The sequence below is a fragment of the Monomorium pharaonis genome, chromosome 5 (assembly GCF_013373865.1).
Source record: "Monomorium pharaonis isolate MP-MQ-018 chromosome 5, ASM1337386v2, whole genome shotgun sequence".
Taxonomy (NCBI): Eukaryota; Metazoa; Arthropoda; class Insecta; order Hymenoptera; family Formicidae; genus Monomorium; species Monomorium pharaonis.
In genome coordinates, this window is record NC_050471.1 from 15512548 (window position 1) to 15536241 (window position 23694).

Genomic DNA, 23694 nt, shown 5'->3' on the forward strand with positions numbered 1-23694 from the left:
GTACTTTTAAAGTTGTCATGGTATTGTTAGCTTCTTATTTTTAACCATTTTCTCTTATATCATTGCGGTATGATGGTTCTGAGTACCGGTACTCTGATAACCATTTAATATTTTAGATATTCTTTTACAGTTTCTTAAAGCAGAAAATGAAAAATAGCTCTATGAAGCTAGCAGGACCACAAAAAAATTTTTTTAATTGAAATAAAGTGGATATAATTAGTACTGAATATGTACCAATTTGTATCATTTAAATAACATTCACACATCGAAATATTTGTTATCCCCTTAAAACAACCTTATTTTAATCTTAAAAAAAAAACACCTTTCTGCTTCGATTTCTTAAGAATTAAATCAACAAAATCGAATTAAATTTATGGTACTATTTTATACTTATTATGTACTATTTTCTATCACTAGAAATAATTTCGTACTCCTTGTTATTTAAGAAAAACTTGTGATCATGCTAACTTAATATGAAGCTGACAAAATAAAGATTATTAAAAAATGGAAATAAAAAGTAGATGAAATATTTAAATAGATTAAAAAGATTTTCAATTAGATTGATTTTACCACCTAAACAATATATCACCTAAGTGTACTTAATTTTTGAATAATTAATGATTGTTTTATAGTTTAAACTTTAATAATATTTTATGATTTAATTACAAATTGTGATTAAAAATTTTTATTTATTTTTTAAAGAAGCAAACTAATAAATTGTTTTATGGTGTTTTACAGTAACAAACATAATAAATCTTTTGTTGTAAATATATTAATAAATTTATTAAAAATGTATCAAATTTATTTTTATACTTCACAACATTTTTTAAATTGAAATAATTGATGTTAGAAAGAAACGTTCTTAATTTGAAAAATATATAAAATTTACTTAAAAATATATAGCTTGTTTATTTGTTTTGACCAGTAATTAATTAAAGAACAAAAAATTCCATATTTACACATTATATTTAACTTTATAAAAATTAACGTCAGTGAACCTAGCACCACCACCACTAAAAAAAAATTCGGACCTACCCTATAATTTTCTGCTAATAATTATCTGCTAATTTTCTGCTGTAGTTCCGAATTTTTTGCTCCAACCCGTTTGCAGGAAATTAAGATTAAAAGTGAGGAAGTACTAGCTTTACGTGATGCTAGCACCCCCACTAATAAAAAAAAACAAACAAAAAATCAAATATACCAGAATTTTCTGCTCATTTTAGACTTTAAGAAACTGTAAACGATATCAAAAATATCGAACGGTTATCCAAGTACCGGTACTCAAAAACATTATACCACAACATTATAGGAGAAAATGGTTAAAAACAACAAGCTACCAGGACAATACCATACCAGGACTACTTTAAAAGTATTTCTTCAATCAAATACTCATAAAATATACAATTTTAAAATATTTAATTTGCAAAATAAATTTAAAAAGTCTAAAATTCACAAAAATACAAGAGTAAAGTACCATTAAAAAATTATTTGCTGCATTGACTGTGGTATCAAAATGTTCCCCTATTTATCTGCTCTCAAAATATCAAGTCCTGACTTTTTTGCTCAACATTCAACTCGTATAACTCAATTGTTAAGATGGGGGTGCTGACGCAAACACAAGAGTAAACTACCTTAAAATTATTTGCTGCGTCGACTGTGGTATCAAAATGTTCCTCTACTTTTCTGCTCTTAAAATATCGAGGTCCCGAATTTTTTGCTCAATATATAACATGTGCAACTTAATTGTGCAACAATTTATATTGAGCAAAAAATTCGGGACCTTGATATTTTAAGAGCAGAAAAGTAGGGGAACATTTCGATACCACAGTCGATGCAGCAAAGAATTTTTTTAAGGTAGTTTACTTTTGCATGCGCGGAATAACAGTTAAATTGCACATGTTATATATTGAGCGAAAAATTCGGAATTTGATATTTTAAAAGCAGAAAAGTAGGGGAACATTTTGATACCACAGTCGACGCAGCAAATAATTATTTTAAAGTAGTTTACTCTTGTGTTTGCGTCAGCACCCCCACCTTAACAATTGAGTTATACACGTTGAATGTTGAGCAAAAAAGTCAGGACTTAATATTTTGAGAGCAGATAAATAGGGGAACATTTGATATCACAGTCGATGCAGCAAATAATTTTTTAATGGTACTTTATTCTTGTATTTTTGTGAATTTTAGACTTTTTAAATTTATTTTGCAAATTAAATATTTTAAAATTGTATGTTATACGAGTATTTGATTGAAGAAATATTTTTAAAGTAGTCCTAGTGTGGTATTGTCCTGGTAGCTTGTTGATTTTAACCATTTTCTCCTATAATGTTGCGGTATAATGTTATTGAGTACTTGGATAACCATTCGATATTTTTGATATTTGTTTACAGTTTCTTAAAGCCTAAAATGAGCAGAAAATTCTGGTATATTTGATTTTTTGTTTGTTTTTTTATTATTATTGGGGGTGCTAGCATCACGTGAAGCTAGCACCCCCACTTTTAATCTTAATTTCCTGCAAACAGGTAGGAGCAAAAAATTTCGGGACTAGGGCAGAAAATTAGCAGATAATTAGCAGAAAATTATAGGGTAGGTCCGAATATTTTTTTTTTAGTGGTGTTGCTAGGTTTACTGACGTTAAAAATTAAAACTTAATCAATTTGTTTATTGTTTTACTTTTAAAAATATTAAGGTAAAGCTATCAAAATTTAATATTTTGAGATATTTTATATTTTATATTAAAATGTTATGACAAAATTTAAAATACCTCGAAAAATACTTAACAAAAACATATTTTATTATGTTAATTCAATCTAATTAAAAATCGATTTTTTATCTACTTATATGTATATTTAACCTACTTTTTATTTTCCATTTTTCAATAACTTTTATTCTGTCAACTTTATATTATTTTAACAGGACCACAAGTTTTTTTTAATAACAAGGGATACGAAATTATAATAAGGATGAACGTTCGATTTTAAGATAAACTTATATTTTCAACAGTCAATTACGAGCAATAATGAATTTTTTGACTAATAAACTTTTCGGCTGTACTTAGCCATCTTCAGCAAATTTTCACCGCGACAATAATTTATGGAACGCAAACCAAGTAAACAAGTTCCTATTTTACAAATTTAATTTCCGTATAATTTAGTATCTAAGAGTTTTGTTATATTGGATCCGCCATTTTAAATTTAAAAAATCTAACATTAGATTCATAATTAGGAACCCCAAAAAACCCCTGCATACAGAATTTTATTGAAATTGGTAAACAAGATTTGTAGCTTAAAGGATTAAACGGCACAAGATACAAAATTAATTTTAATGGTACAAAATAGTACAAAAAAGTACTAAATATTCCATTAGATAGCATTTGATTTTGATGATTTAGTCCTACCAGCTTTATAGAGCTGCAAAAAATTCTGGTATAATTGTTTTTTTTTATTTATGTTTCTATTAGAGGGGTGGTAGAGTGGGAGAGGTTTAGTGGCACACAGTACAATTGGACACGTTGCAATTGCCCACCGTGCTATTAAACACGAAACATTGCGCACCGTTCCATTGAACACCGTTCGATTGGACACCGTTTGATTGGACACCGTTTTATTGGACATCGTTCGATTGGACACAGTTTGATTGGACACCGATTGCGCACCGTTCAATTGCACACCATTAAGTTGCACACCGTTCAATCAAACGCATATTAAATATTCATACATTATGGCTGGGTTTGCAATGTGCACATAGATTAGCGACTTGGACGGGACCTTGCACTCCCCCCCCGCGCGCGCGCGCGTGTGTGTGTGCGCGTGCGTGCGTGTGTGCGTGTGTGTGTGTAAAGCATTCACTGCACCACATGGGTTTGCGACTTAAATGGTGTGCAATTGAACGGTGCGCAATTGAACGGTGTGCAATTGAACAGTGTGTAATCGAATGGTGCGCAATCGAACGGTGTGCAATCGAATGATGCGCAATCGAACGGTGTCCAATCGAACTGTTCAATCGAACTGTGTCCAATTGAACGGTGTCCAATCGAACTGTGTCCAAATGAACTGTGCGTAATTGAACGATGCGCAATTGAACAATGTGTAATGTTTCGTGTCTAATAGCACGGTGGGAAATTGTAATGTGTCCAATTGTACTGTGCGCAAATGAAGGCCTCTCTGCTAGCGTCACGTGAACTTAGCACCTCCACTTTTAATTTCTTACGAATGAGTAGGAGCAAAAAATTATTGACTAGGACAAAAAATTAGCAGAGAATGATGCGGTATGTTTGAACTTTTTTTTTAGTGATGGGGGTTCTAGGTTCACTGACATCCTTAGACTGATGTTTATAGTCTAATCTTATTTTAAGATTGTCTCAAGTAATGTCTTAAAATGCTAATACATCTCTGAGGTTGGTTGATGATTTCTTAAGATTATCTTAAATATAAGACTTAACTATGAATACTGGCCTTAGAGTTAATCTATTTTAATGTGTGTGCGTGCGTGCGTACGTGTGTGTTTATGAAGGAAATCGATGATAATTGATTAGACAAATGCGTATTTTGTAACAGGAATGTCCCAGATTACAGTTACATCGAGTGGGATGGAGCGTAGTATTCATGAAATGTTGAAGGACGCACCTTCTCTAAATGAGAGTGATAACGCCGTACATACCGGGACTCCACCACCTCATGTACCAAACAACTGCAGCAGTGACAATCATCCGAGACCGGCTACCATAAGTTTAGGTAGTCCTACAACTCAGATTTGTAAGTGCTAAATGCGAACGCCGAGTGATACGGTACAGCTATAAAATTGAAGTAAAAGATGTCTGTATTCCTACAGCAATTGCAGTTTCGCCGAGTACGCCCGTTCAGAACGGCGATACACAGACTATGCGTACTACCCAGAGCAAAATTGAGAGTCTGAAAAATTGGAGTATTTCTACATATAAATGTACTAAACAATTGATGTATGAAAGATTAGGGAAAACGTCACGTACCGTAGACTTTGGTGAGTTCTTTAAGACAATTTTCTTAACTGAGGATCTATTGGGCAACAGAATTTGAAAACTGTATCACAAGTGTGAACAATTATTTTTGATCCATTTTTGCCTACTAAACATGAATCTATCGTTCAAATTAAGTACAAATTAAGTATTTGTAACTTTGAGAAAAATAATGTTGCAGAGGCCAAAACTGACAATTCTCAGGATTTTTATGACTTAGCATTGGCAACAAATTTTTTTTATATCATGTAAAGTTATTAATTTTTAACTTCAAAATGCGCATTGCTTGATTTTGGCCATATAATTTAAGTATTATATTATTAACACAATTATAATATTGATCATTAAATATATTTAATATTTTATTTATACATTAAGTTTACGATCTATGAAGTAACAGAAAATTAATAATGTAATTTAAGGATAAAAACTGCTAAAGAGCCCTAGCAAGGTGGTATACGCTAATTCTTTATAATCTTCTATGAACAGTTTGTACATATGTTTCGGCCATCGGTTTTGGTCATTTTCAATATACATGAGACAACTTACTAGATAACGGATATTCGTTAAAATGTCTTTAACATAATTAACAATAGAATAAAATATATACACAGAAAAAACAATGATAATTCAGTTGAATATGTATTCAATTGAAGTTATGTTTAAATGTTATTTTATGTCGCGAAATGGGGGATTTGCAGGTTTTATTGATATCTATTCTATGTTCTTTTATTCTAGTTATTAATTTCCTTTTTATTTGTTCTATGTAGGATGCATTGCAATCTTGACATAAAATCTTATATACTACGTCACAATATTCTGTTGTATTTAATGTATCTTTGCCTGTTTTTATGTATCTGTTTAGTTCATTATTAAGGGAGTAAGATAATTTGAATTTTTTTATAAACTTTAATTTTCTCAATTTTTTAGACACGTTTCTTACGTAAGGAAGAAATTGTGAAGAAATTTATTTTTTCCATGTTGTTATCAATGTACTAATAACAACACATTTGTAAAAACAGCTATGTATTTTTTTTATATCATTACCTGGTTTTATATTTATTATCTTTTCCTTTTCTCCCTTTCTCTTTTTCTCTATCTCTATTTCTCTTTGTCTATTTTGTGGCTGTAACTTGATATATGATCATTTTTTCTCTTACTTTTTTTTTCTAACATTTTATATAAATTACGAAGTATGTTGTAAAATATTTGTTTTTTTATTATTTTATTTTAATAATTTATACACAAAATAATAAAAGAAATCAATTGGTATAAAAATCATATAACTACAAAAACATGATATTGTGTAATAAATATTAATACAAGTTATAGAAGTAATTTTGCTCATTTATATGAGGAAATAACAAAAATAATATCATTTTAAAACATAAATTCTAAGATAAATGAATAAAAATGTATTTATTAACTATATGTATAATATAAACTACGTATAAATATATATATAATAATATATCATAAATGTAAATTTTACAGAAGAAATATGCTTTTGCAATTTGCTTATTACAAGATTAGAGATACCGTTATCTGCTAACTCTACTTTCAAATAAGCCATAGTGCATTCAAAAGGGGAGGTGAAAAGCAAAAACGTGTTTTGGGTGAGTAGGCCTTAGTTTCTGAGAAAATTGCATCTAAATATGCATTTTTCGGCCGATAAGGTAAGTACAATGGAAAACCACTTCTTGCCATGAAATGTGGTGGCCGTGGATGCTAAGTGCGCGCCTACTGTTTTGCTATCCGTGCGAGTTGGGTTCAAGACCAGTTGTAATAATTTTTTTTCAGTCTGTATCTTAATTAAATTAATTTTCTTTATTCTAAAAAATGAAAAACAATTTTTTGTGGTTTTAATAAATTTTTATAATGTTGAGAAACTTTACGCCACCTAGTTGCTGTGGTTGTTGCTAGGTTTGACACTTAAGAAACTTACTTGTAATTTCTTTATAAAGTTTATTAAGAGAGTGTTTTTATACGTGTCGAGTTGCGACGTGATTAGTACAAGAGAGCTTGTGTGTCGCGGATGAGCGCGCCGATGCGCTAGGTGAATGGCGAGATAGACCGGGATTCAACGAAGATGCATGAGCCAGCGACAGATCGATGGATGCAGTCGATAACTATTGAGAGCGAGCGGGAACGAATTTATCGTACGGTAGTCGATAATAATTGCGCGAGAAAAGAAATGAATTTATCGTACATCGCCCGCCTTGAAAGGAATTCTTTCAATAAATGAGAAATGGTATGAAACGCAAATTAGTCTTTGGTAATTATGCACTATAGTAAAAACAATGTAGAAAGACAAAATAAAGCAAAAGAAATTGCTCTAACTCGACATTAAAATAAAAATTAAAGATAAATATGGTTTACAACGTCATTGCTACATTCTTCTGTTGGCAAAATAACCAATTGCAACAATGGTTGAATGAGCGTTCCCTTGTTGGTTCGTAGAGTAGCCGAGCGGGCTATGCCATTCTCTCCTGGATGAATCTTCTCTACTCGACCCCTCAGTCATTGAAGTGGAACAAGTCTGGGTTGTTTTATCAGGGCAAGCTGTCCTACCTTCAGCTGATCACCTTTTGATGTGAGCCATTTGTGTTGTTGCTGTAATTGGTGTAGATAGTCTTGGCTCCAGCGTCTCCAAAAGTGCTGTTGAAGTTGGTCTGTAAGCTGCCATCTAGTGAGTCTATTCATGTTGACGTTCTCTAGGCTGTGGCACGGAAGACTATTAAGTGTGTCGCCAATGAGGAAATGGCCAGGAGAAATAAAACTGATTATTTGGATCAATGCTCAAAGGAATCAAAGGATGAGAGTTAAGGGGATGCTAAACTGCTCGTCAAACTTGATCGAGGTCGATAATGTAGAGACATTTGTTCACATTATTAACAAAATTTTGTACGTATTTCTTTTACATATTTGGAAATCCTTTTTCAGAATTAAAGTTTATGTACTAATATCAGTTTATGAATTGAATTTCATACCAAAAACTAAAAAAAATTTTTCAGATTGCTCTTTTTAGACACGAAATTTTCTGGTTAAACAATCTTTTTTATTAAAACGCCTACGCTCAATCTGAAAGCGTAGCATTGTTCCTAAATGTTTACTCGTATTGGGCCTAGGCTTGATTTATGCGTACAAGGTCTAAAATTTTTACATCAGGCACATTTTGTTACAAGTCGACTCTAGAAGCAGACAATTTTAAAATTTTTTGTCGTTTTTCCTACAAAATTGTTACGACCCATCTTTGTCATCGTCTATACTTTAATCCTGGAGAAGAATTTTTAATTCTGTAAATGCCATTAAAAGATTAATGAGCCAGAAAATTATCGGTAAAACAGGACAACTTTAGCATCCCTTTAAGGATTGCCTCGATTTCGCATAAAGTCGTCTGTAATTCTTCAATGGTCAAAGCAACTGTTACTACTATTTGATATAAGTGAAATTTGATTGATTTTACACCTGCCTTCCAAATCCCGTCGAAATGGGGGGCACTGGGAGGTATAAAGGTCTACGATATTTTAGAATCTCGCGCGAAATTATGGATGCTATCCTTTTTGTTTTTCCAAAAATTCATAAACCTCTGATAATTGTCGAGACGCATCAACAAAGATGATGCCATTATCTGAAAAAATAGAACTGGGCTTGTTTATGCGAGACACGAATCGCCTCAAGGCCGCAAGAAAGGCGTCAGAGGTCAAGTCGCTCACAAGTTCAACATGGATCGCCTTCGTCGCGAAACAAAGATGCAAATGTAAAATTTCGTATAACGAGCGTTTTGTTATTTGCCTTCTCGTATAGTCAGTGATCCAGCATAGTCAATGCCGCAAGTAGTAAATAGTCGGGACGGCTTAACTCTAGGAACGGATAGATTTCCCATTTTAACTACGGAATTTGATGGACTGCATTTGAAGCAGATAACGCATTGTTTAATTATTTTTCGTGTAATAGAACGCCCAAGGCCAGAACAATTGACCTTGAAGGCCAGCATGTAAATTGCGTATGTGTGCGTTTTTTATTATAAGCTCCGTTAGAATGTGATGTTTGGGCAATAAAATCAAATGCTTTGCGTTGTAGGAAAGTTCCGAATTCCCTAACCTACTATCTACCCTTATTAAATTGTTATCATCGAGGAAAGGCGATAGAGATAGTAAATGGCTTGATGATTTTAATGGTTTGTTATTTTTCAAGCAATTAATCTTCTGTGAGAATGTGCTGTGCTGAACTGCGCGGCAAATGATTAATGCAGCGAATGCTTCTTGATGCGTAATTGATTTGTTAACGTACGAACCGCGTAAACGGAATTTAATGAGCCTTAAACAATAGGCCACTATGCGGCATTCTGTTGATATCAGAAAGTTTACTTAGCAATGAGCTGATTACTGATGCGCTTATAGTGGAAGAAAGTGTGGTTGCTCCTTTGAGTTCAGGCATCTCTGATTCTTGAATTTTCAGCATCGTCTCATTGATAGACCATTTGGATTCCTCATGTTTGAGAAAAAGAGGGCCGTACCACCATAACTTACATGTTATTAAATCCTTAGAATTCAGACCACGAGAGTTCTGACTTGAATTGATTCCATTTGGAAAGAATAGATGGGAAAACAGGATCGTCCCATTGTAGATTTTGTTGCCATAGCTCCTGCATTAATAATTTCGGAATGATCATTACGGGTTCAATCAACCCAAGAGGATCAAATACCTTGGTTATCTCTGACAGCAGCTCACGTTTAGTAAGTGATTACTAGTATCCTGAGCATTATAGCGTAGTGAATCACTCGAAGGATTTCAAAGTGTTCCTAGTATTTTGCAGTCAAAAGTTTTATCAAGAGACAAGTTAAATTTGATTGTGTCATTCAGCCCGGAGAGGATTTGACAGTTGTTGGAGGCCCATTTTGCGAGGTGAAATCCTACCTTTTCAAGAAGTTGAATGAGCTCATGTCTTAACCCTATGCACTCATCAATTGACGTGCCGCCTGTTAGTACGCCATCAACGTGAAAATCGCGTGATGCGCATTAGGAAGCGAGTGGGTTGTCATTTTGATACAAATCAGTTAAATATTTGAATGTCCTTGTGGCAAAGTATACGGAAGAGATGCCGTAAGTCACGGTCCTTAGTTCGAAAACCTAAAGTGGATCAGAAGAGTTATCACGCCAAAATATTCGCTGCAATTGTGTTTGAGATGGATCAATGAGTGTAATGTAATTATTGCCATCTCAATTAATAGACAAATCCAAGTTACAAGTACTCAGTTATATAAAGTTAGCGGATCCTAATTTTCATGTTTCAGGTGATGTTGACTTATTACTGGTCGAAATATTCTGGGAGCTAGTCTGCCCCATTCAAATTAAGATATCACCCGATCACCCAATACTTCAATAAACTAAACTCGGGTGGATCCTGGCAGGTGGCTTTATCACTAACAGCAAAAACTCACATGTAAATACACTTCATACCTGGTGGTACATTTTTATTATGTCCGCAGTGATAACAAATGAAAGGGTGCGAAATCGCAACAGAATAGCGAAAACGCAACAGATGATATCCTGTTGGATTACAGGCCTGATCCTTAGGTATTGTTGAGCGAGATCCCTGTGTGGCCTTCACATGAATCATCAAACACGACCTTCAATTTGGTGCTACTGCTGTTAGGCCTAATCACGCAATGGTGCGGTAAATAGAAAATTGACAATTCAGGATTTGTGGGGTTTTCGATTGGTGTCATGTGACTTAATTGCAAATATTCGTGCATAAATTGCGCATAATCACGTTTCAATGTCGGTTGAAAATCGAGTTTTTTTTCTATTTTATAAAAACGACGTAATGCAATGGCTCTAGTATCGCTTATTGAATTTACTTTGTTATCCTTGATAGATAGCTTCACGACTACTTGTCCTTCAGAATTACGCATTACGTTTTGAATGAAGTGATGTTCGCATTTCATTTCCTCTATCTTGAGAGGATTGAATGGATGGTTCTTCAATGCGCCAGAACCGGCTGATTTGATCTAATAACTCTTTGTAATGGACAAATGAAGCATATTTACATGTGAGTTTTTGCTGTTAATGGTGAAGCTACCTGCCAGGATCTACCCAAGTTTAGTTTGTTGAAGTATTGACCGGGTGATATCTTAGTTTGCATGGGACAGACTAGCTCCCAGAATATTTCGACTCCCAATAAGTCACCTGTTACCAACCCAATAAGTCACTCCCAATAAACATCACCTGAAACATGAAAATTAGGATCCGCTAACTTTACATGGCTAGGTACTTGTAACTTGGATTTGTCTATTGATTGACATGGGAGCTTTTCTGTTATTTTATCCGTGACAATGCATTTGATATTCGTGCTTTAATTGGTGGCGCGTGATTGAAACGTCAATTGCACGATATGACTCGAATTGCTAATTGTACCATTAATTCTCGATACAACTATGTCTGCTGTCTGAGTGGGCAGTTGTAATCTTTTCACGAAAGAGCTTGATATAAGATTTGCTTGGGATCCGTTTCTTCAAAATCAAATTGTATAATTATATGCTAACCCTCGACCGTTAGTTTTGCTGTTTATCCTGAATTATTTAGATGCAGTATTGTATCCCATGGATTATATATATCTGTATTTAAATTTTTCTACTTCTATCTATTTTCTATTTTTATTTCTAATACTTTTCCATTTACTTATATATACTTTTGCACAATTATTGTTGGATCAATACTAATAACATTGTAAATATAATATGTTCTAGCGCTTGAGAGGCTTTTAAACCTAGAGCGCTTAATAAATAACGATTTCTCTTTCTCTCCCTCTCTCTCTTCCTCCCCCCTCTCTCTCTATTCGCCCAATCTATTCTTCCTTTAGTTCAACTTTAATTAAAGTGTTTTTTTTCTTTTTCTTTTTATAATAATAACTATAAAAAATAACACATAACACAAAGTATTGACTTATCTTAGAATACTTTTTTTTTAAGTGAAAATTATGTGTAATATACTTATCTGATTGTACAACGCACAGTACGTTATACCAATTTTCAAATTCGGCATAGTTGTATTTTCTTTCACGTATTTATATAATACGCGTACAGAAACACAACACTAACTCGCGCGCGTCATTAACCACGAATTGTCATATCATCGTCGTGTAACTCGTCGAGGACTCAACCGTCAATTACGTACGCGGAAAAGCGATGACAAAACGCGCACTTCTTGGGTCTATACGACTTTTCTTATAAAGAATTATTATTATTATTAATTGTACGATTTATAGATATATTACTTGATATTTATTTTTTACTTTTGCAAAGCGAATTGCAGTGATTTATCATCACATCAATATGCAGTGTATATTTTATAGGAGATTGTCACATGTAAATCTTAAAGCTCTCTAGTATTGAATTTATGTACTCGACAAATTATTGATGGCGATGACGTATCTTAAATGAAAAATTTACATTTTGGACTTTGCCTTGCGATATCTCCGCTTGTAAAGAAAAAATGAAAACACTTCTTATATAAATCAAATTTAAGGTTTTGATTAAGCCTAGTTGGAACATAATCGGTTTAGCAGTTATTGAGATATCTGATAATCTCGAGTGCTCGCAAGTCATCCTCTCGCGTAAAGATACACAGGCGGTCTCGCTCTGCGTATTTACTTGGCGCGACTACCGTGTCTTTTGATAATAAAAAATAACAATACATTTTTAATTATATTTAATAACATTATAGAAATTTATTAAAATCGCAAAATATTTTTTGATTTTTAAGAATAAAGAAAATAAATTTAATTAAAATACAGATTTAAAAAATGTCACAACTGGTTTCGAACCCAGCTCGCACGGATAGCAAAACAGTAGGCGCGCACTTAGCACCCGCAGCCACCGTACTTTATGCTAAGAAGTGGCTTTCCATTGTACTTACCTTACCGGCCAAAAATGCACATATTTAGATGCAATTTTCTTAGAAACTAAGGCTTATTCACCCAAAAGCTAGAACACAGTTTTTGCTTTTCACGTCTCCTTTTGAATGCACTATGGGTTATTTGAAAGTAGAATTAGCAGATGGCGGCATCTCCTTGTTATATTGAAATACATTTTTGTATTAATTTTACATATGTAATTTGTGTTATTTTTTAACATATTTAGCTTTTATTAGAAATAAAAATTTGGGGTGAACTTTCCGTATAAGACCCCCGATTTTTTTTAAACTACGTACTCTTACGTATTTTGATACACGCTGATTACGAATATGATAGTGAAAATTGGCGTAAATTTGATTTTCATGGCGAAAACTATAAAAATTACGGTTTTTTTCATTTATTTCTGTAAATAATGGAAATTAAAAAAAAAATTTTAGATAATAGTTGTAGATCTTATTGAAATACACATTTTATATTGTAATGATTTTTGCCTTAAAGACAATAGTTTTTGAGAAAAATGACGTTAAATATTTAAAACTTCATAAAACTCATTTAACACAATTAGAGTTTTATTAGTTTTATTAGTTAATTTTGTTAGTAATGGAAGGAGGTGCGGCAAAGCCTGTTTTTCGCCTACGTGTTTTCTGTATTACATGAGTTTGTGACTTTCCACGCGTTGCGAAGTTCACCCTCCCTTCGCCCGCCTTGCTTACAGAGCGAAACGATGTCCACGCTTGTATTGTACCACATGGATTTGCGACTTTAGATTTGAAATTGGGCCAAATGACTTCAAATGGTTTGGGTTAGGTTAGGTTAGGAAAAAATAAGGGGAAGGGGTGCAGAAAACACGTACAGAAAACACGTGGACAGAGGAGGAGCTTTGCACCTTTCGATATTAATAAAATTAATAAAACTCGGTATGTGGTAGATGAGTTTTATGAAATTTTGAACATTTAACGTCGTTTTTCTCAAAAACTATTGTCTTGATAACAAAAATTAATAGAACATAAAACGTGTATTTCGATGAGATCTACAACTTTTATCTGAAGTATTTTTTGAAATTTCCATTATTTACTGAAATAAATGGAAAAAATCGTGATTTTTATGGTTTTTGCCGTGAAAATCAAATTTGCGCCAACTTTCACTATCATATTCGTAATCAGCGTGCCAAAATACATAAGAATACATAGTTTCAAAAAAATTCGGGGTCCGACCTATACAGAAGTTTATCCACAATTTGAGTGGACAGTCAATGTTTGTAAAACTTAACAAATTTTCAATTATGTAGTATTTTGCAAGCTTATATATAATTTACATATAAATAAAAATAAAAGTTTAAAATTAAAGTAGAGCACACGTTTTTATATCTAAATTATTGACTAATGATTGATGTTATTTGTTATGTTATATTTATTGTTAGTTGAAAACTAAGAGCGCTGATTCAATTTTTATTTAATATATTCATTATCAGTACTACAAATTTAATGATAATTGATTATTTTGGTATTTTCATTGTTAACTAATGTTATCTTCACTGTTCTTTGTAGAATATTAATGAACCTAATCTAATCTTTTATCTATTTTTTTGTTCTAGAACTCGAAACGCAAATTGAATTGCTCAGAGATACTCAGAGAAAATATTGCAACGTTCTGCGATTGTCACGAGCTTTAGCGTCACATTTTCATCACGTTGTCCAGACACAACACGCTCTTGGAGAAGCATTTTCTGAATTAGCACAAAAATCTCCTGAACTTCAAGAAGAATTTCTGTACAATTCAGAAACACAAAGAAATTTAACAAAAAATGGCGAAACACTTCTAGGGGCCTTAAATTTCTTCGTTTCCTCTGTAAATACCTTGTGTAATAAAACAATTGAGGATACGCTACTCACAGTGAGACAATATGAAACTGCAAGGTATGCAATTTGTATTTTATTTTTATTTACAAAAAACATTAGAATAAAATTAAAATTAGTATATTTTATTAATTAATGTAAAAAAAGAAGGGTTTTCTATAAAAACTGAAAAGTTTAAATTTTAAAGAAAAACAATAAGAGATATAGACCGACATTTAAAACAAAACTAATAGAGGATATAACTTACTCGGTCGTAGGCCTGTATTCATAGTCAAATCTTATTTCAAAATTGTCTTAAGCAATGTCTTAAGATTCTAATATGGCTGTGTGATTGGTTGATGGCATCTTAAGACAGTACTTAAGATGATCTTAAATAGTGACTGTGAATATCGGTCGTAGTTAGATTTTTGTACTATATTTACTTGTGTGATTTTATATATTTTTTAAAGTTTACCGAACTGTGTGTCGAATAGATTTTTCGATCTTTAACCCTTTGATAGCCAAATTAGAATTTTTTTGAGGAGCCTTCACTTGGACACAGTGCAGACTTGTTTTTAATGGACACAAAATAATGTACACTGTACATTTCTACACCGTAAAGTTGTACACCACAAAGTTGTACACGCATCGGCAGAAATGGTGTTCCTCGGTGTAAAAATTGGGGATCGCGCCGGTGTTGCATCCTTCACCAATGCCACACGCTCAAGAAAGATAGAATTATGATGAGTGAGAAGACGTGATACCAATTTGCCGGTTCCAATATCCGTTTCACTTGCACTCAAGCGAAAGACGTCATTAGTATCAAGTACGAGTGAAACAGATATTGGACACTGGCGAATCGGTATCGCCAGCGGCGGTCTTCTCACTTATCATAACTCTATTTTTTTTTTAGAGTGCGGCGTTGGTGAAGGATGCAGCACCGGCGCGATCCCCACTTTTTTGCTCCTCTCCGTCTCCACTTCACTGCGCGCTTAGTAATACGTACGGCGCTTCGTGTGTGTGTGTGGGTGATTGTCGCGCTGGACTCCGAGGAACACCATTTCTGTCGGTGCGTATACACCGTAACCATAGCCACACACGCACGCACGCGCGCGCGCGCGCGCGCGCGCGGGGGGGGGCCTTCAACCGTCTTCCCGCACCCACCCCGCCTGTAGAGGAAGTGCCTTAAACAGAAGGATATAGAAATGTATGGCGTACAACTTTACGGTGTACAACTTCGTGGTATACAACTTTGCGGTGTACAGAATTCCTGTGTCCAAATAAACCATGTTCATTTGAACCGTGTACATTATTTTGTGTCCATTTGCAACGTGTCCATCTGCACTGTATCCAAGTGAGCCACTCCCGTTTTTTTTACATATTTTTTTTTAACTTTGCATACCTACATGTTTTGGGTCGCTAATTCTGAATTCAGATTTTGCTAATTTAATATGGCGGATCTAATATGCCGCCATCAATTAGTAAATTAATGGAAATCTGGATATTTTTGCAGTAAATCCATTTTTCAAGGTTTTGTTACATATCTAACAAGGGGATCTTACGGGTCATGGGTCATCGATTCTTTTCATACTTATAAGATTTGAAGATCAGTACCCGGACTTTAATTTCCTAAAGCAGTACGATGCGTTTCTCAAAAATACTCGAGAAAATCGATTTTGAAGATTTCCGATATCTTTAAGTACAGAAAATTTTGACCTATTGTCAGAGCTGCTCGTAGCCGAGCGCACAGAGCTCTAATTTCGTAAGCGCGGAGTCACTGGTTCGATTCTCGCTCTGTCCCCAATTTCTTTTTAATAAGTCAATGGAGTTTTTTTAAATCCTATATCTTAACATTTATCAAATTGAAATGCTAATTAATTATTACATATTTATTCGTTATTTTTTAAATAAAAATTAACATCTTTTTATTTTTAATTACCACTTGCTTGAAAATGCGAATATTTATAATCCTTTTCTAAAAAAGATATGTTATTTATTTATCGAATGTATCGAAGTCATCTCGAAAGTCTCGAAGAATTGTTGCCTTTAATCCGCGATGCTGATTGGTTCTTTCGCTGATCATTGAGCCGCATGCTTCGTAGTGTTTGACAGTTGTGTTTTCAAATCAAAATTGGTTATATCAAAAGTGTGTAAGTAATAAGGTAAGTAATAAAGAGATATATTAAGTAATAATATAATCTCTCTCTCTCGGAAATAACAATAATATCTTTAAAATTTTATAATCTTTTAGAAAAAAAGAAGGAAAGGAAATAGATTGATAGGAGAAAGAGAGAGTTTCGACTTTTGTAGAAAGAAGAAGCAGAAAAGAAAACAGAAGGTGAAACAGCGACTTCTATAGAAAGAAGGAGCGGAAAAAGAGAGAGAGAGAAAAAGAGAGTGTAAGAAAGAAGAAAAAGAAAAGTGTTAGAGCATTAACAGTAAATATTATTGTATTGAGTATTTTATGTAGTTAGCAGCTCGCAATTACATATATTATTGGCTATATTCTTTTCTGTGTGTGTATATTTGTGCGTGCGCGCGCGCGCGTGTGTGTGTGTGTAAAATTATGTAAATTTATAAATAATTACATAATATTATATAAAAATATATTTTATTAAAAATTATTATTTACTTAATTCTTTTAACTTTTTTTAAATAAATACATACATATATATGTGTGTGTGTGTGTATTTATAAAAAAAAGTTTAAAAAAAATATGTAAATAATTTTTATTAAAATATGTTTTTATATAATATTATGTAATTATTTATAAACTTACACTTACACGTTTTTTATTCAAAATTGCAGAAGATAGAGGATAGATATAGACAACATAAAAATATGATTAATAATTTGTGTTGAGAGAGAAAGAGAGAAAGAGAGAGAGGGAGAAAAGGAGAGTGAAAGAGCGTGAGATAAAAAAAAATAAAAAATAAAATTTAAAATAATTAAGTAAATAATAATTTTTTATAAAAATGTTTTTATATAATATTATGTAATTATTTATAAAATTATACTTACACGTTTTTTATTCAAAATTGCAGAAGATAAAGGATAGAGGATTAAAGAAAGAGAAAAAGATAAAGAAAGGAGAGAAAAAAAGAAAAGAGAGAAAAGATTCAAAAAGCATAATTCTTTTAAATTAATAAACATTAAGACATTTCATAAAAAAGCGGAGAGAAAAAAGGAAGAAAGACGAGATAGGTATTTAATAATTGTTTAAAAAGCTGTAAAGCTTGTTTTGTCAAAATTTTGAATTTTTAATGACTTAATTGCGTTTTTATTTTTAACATATATAAATGTTTTTATTTAAGGTTAAAGAAAATAAACATTATATTAAAAAAAGAAAAAAAGAAATAGAGGAAGCAGAGAGTAAGAAAAGAAAAAAAGAAATATTAAAGAGGTATATACAGAAAATAGAAATAAAAATTTACATAATATTAATGAATGTCAGGGGTAGAAAATCAATATATCATTTGGTTGTAATTAACATTGACTCCAAACTGGTAGATATATTGATTTTCTTATAGCTGTTTCAAAATCAATTAATATAGCTGATACGGACGTAAAACCATATATACACTGCAAAAAAATGTAATGTATCCAATGAGATATGTAGTTGAGGACTGCCTACTCAATGCAATACTATATGTTATATTAGCACTTAACAAATCAAACTTTCACCTAGGGATTCTCAAAGTAGAGTCTTTGCCCTTTAATTTAAAAAAAGTACATGTAATTTAGATGATTTTTCGCAAAGTTGCATCACTTTGAAGATTGCCTAAAAATCGGTCAAAACTTTTGTCTCGTTTTCTTTTGCGCCAGTGTTTATATAGATATTTATAAAAAATAAAAAGTTTAAAAAAATTGCAAGAATTAAGTGATAGGTAGAAGAAGAAGAGAAAGAGAGAGAGAGAGAGAGAGAGAAAGAAAGAGAGAGAGAGAGAGAGAGAGAGAGAGAGAGAGAGAGAGAGAAGGAAAAAGAGAGAGAGAGAGAGAGAGAAATTAAGTAAATTTGAAGATCTTATTAAGAGAGAAAAAGAGAGAGAGAGTGCGAGATTTCGGAAAGGTAACATTTGCGTTTTAAATATTTTGAAAAAAAGGAATCTTAAACTCTTAATTCTCATTTCTTATTAATTATCATTCTCAATAATGATCAATTTTTATTAATTATTATTATTCTCATTAAATATCATTTGCGTTTTAATTATTTTGACATTTTGTGTATTTTAATAGAAGAAAAGGAATGAGATTAAAGAGAAAGAATTGAGATCGAGAGAGTTTAAAAAAGAAATCCAGAAAGTGAAAGTGTTGAAATTTGATTGAAAATTATCAGGTAACATTACGTATAATATTATAAATTTTAATTTATTTAAAAATTTAAATTTAATGTTGTATTATTAAGGCATAAGATTTAAAAAATTTAATTTTAAAGTTGTTGGATGCTTGTTGTCAGAAGTTGTTGAAATGGTCAGAGAGCGATAGTGAGTTTTATCGAAAGAGATTAGAAAAGGAAAAAGATTAGATGAAAGGAAATTATAATTGAGAGAGATTAAACAAGAAAGCCAGAAAGTAAAAGTTTTGAAATTTTATTGAAAATTAACAGTAACGTTACATATAATATATTATAATTTTTAATTTATTTAAAGGGGATTAAGTATGGAGGTAAAGTGTGTAAGAGTGATATTAAGAAACATGCAAATATAATATAATTAATAATTTGTGTTTAGAGAGAGAGAGAGAGAGAGAGAGAGAGAGAGAGAGAGAGAGAGAGAGAGAGAGAGAGAGAGAGAGAAGTGGGGAGGAGGGGGGAGAATAAGAGAGCGTGAGAGATATAGAAGAGGATTAAATAAAAAAGTAAAGTGTGTAAGAGTAATATTGAACAATATGAAAATAATATAATTAATATAATTAATAATATAATTAATAATTTAGAGAGGGGGAAAAGGAGAATGAGGGAGCGTGAGATAGAGAAGGGCATTAAATATGATAAAGTGTGTGAGAGTAATATTACAGAAGAAGAATAAGTGCAATGTTCAATATAAAAATGCTAAGTGGCGCGCGCGAAGCGCGCGCAATGTTGTGTTCTAGTAAATTAAAATTTGGTACAAAAATGGAAAAGGTCTTATTGTTAAATGCAAAAATAATATGAATAAATAATATTCAGTTATTTTATCGCTTACATTTTACGCTGTATCTTTAACACGTTAGTCGGAGTTTACAAGTCGAGTTTATTGTAAATCGATCCTGGTCGATCACCATTCTCTCGCATCTAGTCGTGAACAAAGAACAGTTTTGCAAAAAGTGGGAGAAGTAAGGGTTCCGAGAGAGCAGATGGTGTGCTATTTGTATTTTACCGTTAAATAAAAATAAAGAGATGTTAATTTTCATTTAAAAAATAACGAATCAATATTTAATAATTAATTAGCATTTCAATTTGATAAATGTTAAGATATAGGATTAATAAAAAACTCCATTGACTTATTTAAAAAAAATTGAGGCCAGAGCGAGAATCGAACCAGCGACTCCGCGCTTACGAAACTAGAGCTCTGTGCGCTCGGCTACAAGCAGCTCTGACGATAGGTCAAAATTTTCTGTACTTAAAGATATCGGAAATCTTCAAAATCGATTTTCTCGAGTATTTTTGAGAAGCGCATCGTACTGCTTTAGGAAATTGAAGTCCGGGTACTGATCTTCAAATCCTATAAATATGAAAAAAATCGATGACCCATGACTCGTAAGGTCCCCTTGTAAGATTGAATAATAAAGATAATATTGAAATTTATACTGGCAAATACAATATGGCTGCCATGTGATATAATATTTTCAGCAACCTTTAATATTTATGAATTTTTATCTCAAAACCAATACATTTAATACAACGAAATATCACAAAAGACTATTTATATTGTAAATTTTGTTAAAAATACGGCTTTATTTTTTTAAACTTAAAATTTTTAGTTTTTAATATTTCCAGTCGCCATTTTTAATTTTTTTAATTTGATCTCAGATTAGTAATCAGCGACCACAAAAACACTTTATACCCGAGAATGGTCAAACTCTACGCAAAATTTTAGGAGAAATCGATATTTTTTTGAAAAAAGTGATTTTTTTATTTAAATTGTTACAAATAATCTTTGTTACAAAATTTTCTTCTGCTATGTCCATAAAACGATAATCAAGTTGATTTAATAAAATTGATTTCTGTTTTCGGTTTTCCTGTATGTTGTGTTGCATAATAGGATTTCTTTCTGTGTAGTTTTTCAATCAAGTTAACATGTCATCATAGTTCTTTGCACAATTTTCACTTTCCGCATTACAATAATTTATTGCAAAAACTTTTCTAAATGTAAAATAGAATTGGCGTCAAGTTGAAAGCGTTACCGTTTAGAGTTTCCTTATGTTTCCGAATAAATTTTCTAATGGATTGAATCTTCGCATAAATAAAAATTTGATATTTGGAGCAGTATTTTTTAAATAAGACCATAAATAAAGTAAGCTGTTTATATTATGAATTCACTTGTTAAATGCTTTTACTCTATCAGTAACATCTTTATTTTCTTTATTATATATTTTTAGATTAGATAAATATGTTCTTAATGATAATAAAAAAGTTTCTTTAGATTTAGTGCCAGTAAAAGCTTTCTTATATTGTTTCTTATTATTTACATTAGATGAGTTAAATATATCAAATAAATTGTCCGTGGTTTCAATAAATTTAGCTGTAGCAAGAGAATCTGTTGGTAAAAGATCTAGTGTTACAAGTGTTTTTAAAGCTGAAGCAATAGAGGCAATACTTGTATAACATATTTAACTTTCATGCGTTCAAAATTAGTAGGTCGAATATGAGAATCAGTGAGTTTTGGTGTTAATTGATTATGTTTTTTACTGTCTATTGAATATAATTGTTCTATGTAAGACTAAGATATTTTCCTGGGATTTGCATATATTACGTTATTGTAAAAATTATTTCTACAAGCTTTTTGTATATGTGATGGGTCAAAGAAATAAGCAATTTGCTCATTATTTACGATAAAATATGGAGAATCTATAGTGACATTAAGCAATTTCGACATTTGTATAAAGTTATTACCCATATCTGTAATTAACGCAACTACTTTTAACCTAATTCCTTGCAATTTAATAATTGTTTCAGTGATTATACTTTTAAGTTCTTTAGCTGAAAAACTAGAGTGTAAGAAATAATAGTCTGTAGGTTGTTTCCATTACTTCTATATGCCTCTAATCATTAACACTGCAACATTGCATGCAGGAAGAAAAGATTTGCCATTTCCTATATCTTCAAATTCTGTCACTTCATCTTTACTGATATTATAAAATAAATTTGCTTTTAACGATGCTTCATCGATACTTATCATATAAAGTGCAATACTTATCTGAGGAACAAAAGTATTGATTTTGTTGCGCAAAGTATCAAATATAAAATCATGCAAATCTAGTGAAATTTGTAAATCAATTATCATGCGTTGTAATGTTTGTTTCGTTGGCAGATAAAATGTTTCGCTCAATAAATTATAGCATTTTGGACTGTTAAAATACAAGCTCAAGCAGAATTGTTTAAAATCTAAAGTATACTTCCTACCTTTTTTTGATTGCTGGTTTAAACGAACTTGAGATTTAACAAATGCTGCAAGAAATGTTGGCAAAAATTGATCTGTTAAATTAAAATAATCTTTAATAGTAAAATTAATCTTAATCTTCTTTCTGTCTTTTGTTTTTCAATCTTTTAATTTTTCTTTGCAGTATTACAATTTTTTTCTTTAATAATCTTTTCTGCGCTGAATTTCTTGATAAAATTAAATCTGTTTGTGTTTCTTTATTCTCTCCAAGAATAGAAAAACTTTTATATGTACATAAATTTAAAGTGTTATGAGTGACGCACTCATACCGATAAGAAAGATGTCAGTAGCACCGATGACGTAAGTCGGTCAGCTGCAACGGTCAGCATCGAGCGCATTGCGCGCTATCTGCTCGACAATTAGCGCAATGATCCTTAGACAGAACTTGCTGTCTAAGCAAGATTTTGGAATACTGACCGCTTTCACGCAATCCTCCCCTTCTCTCGATCCAACTACCGCATTAACGGATATATAAACCGCCGAAAGAAAGTGAGGGTCAATCCGAAGTCTACAAACCGAGACAACAGATTGTATAATACAATGTTTTGTGTCGGCGATACACGACACTACTTTGCGGGGTCGCCGACACAAAACATTGTATTATACACAACCACGACACTTTGCCTTGCGGGGTCGTGGACAGTGTACTCATAGACGCGACACTCTGCCTTGCGGAGTCGCGATTTAACCGCACACTGTAAAAACAGACATTATAATAAAAGTGCTCAACACAAAGAGTGGTGTATAGTGACTAAGTATCCTCCTCGCGAGATCTCTGGCAGCGATCCCTAACGTACTCCTAACGAGGAGTACAACAGTGGTGACGATTTACACTGCCAAAAAGGAGATCCAAGAGGAGCCGAGCGTCACCAAGCAATCAGCTGTACAGGCCAAGAAGCCAGTCACGCCGGAGCGTACATAGCGCGTCAGCGATAACAGTGAAACTCGAGACGACGCCGAGACCTACCGCGGGAAAGCTCAGCTGATCGCCGTACCATGCAGCTTATCGTCATACTTATGTAAGTCCGACATACATTAAATTGTAACGCGAAACAAGCGTAGGACGAGACAAAATTGTAACGCGAATAGAGCAAAATATTGGTTGACCCCCGGTAACTGCGATTACCGTAAAAGAAACAGCTAGGATAGCTACCGTAATTCAAAAGGCATACGAATGCAAACGTACTAGCGCAACGCGACTTACGCGATATTGCAAAATAAGCCGTAACGCGAACTCAGCACGCACGCTTATAACCGAACGTAAATGTCCACCGAGCAAAACATTGATACAGCGTTTAACGTAGTTCA

The 23694-nt window shown here is 32.5% G+C and overlaps 1 protein-coding gene across 4 annotated transcripts in view; it reads left to right on the forward strand.

Annotated features, from left to right (window-relative positions):
* Positions 1 to 23694, forward strand: part of LOC105839508 (arfaptin-2) — a 37141-nt gene that overhangs the window by 1382 nt on the left and 12065 nt on the right. For 3 of the 4 annotated variants that reach the window (XM_036287339.1, XM_012685863.3, XM_012685862.3), the window contains exons 2-4: positions 4557 to 4754; positions 4813 to 4998; positions 14506 to 14827. In XM_036287339.1, coding sequence (XP_036143232.1) covers positions 4559 to 4754; positions 4813 to 4998; positions 14506 to 14827 — 704 coding nt within the window. In that variant the 5' untranslated portion in view covers positions 4557 to 4558. The remainder of the gene's footprint in view (positions 1 to 4556; positions 4755 to 4812; positions 4999 to 14505; positions 14828 to 23694) is intronic. The other variant, XM_012685864.3, reaches the window with a different exon arrangement.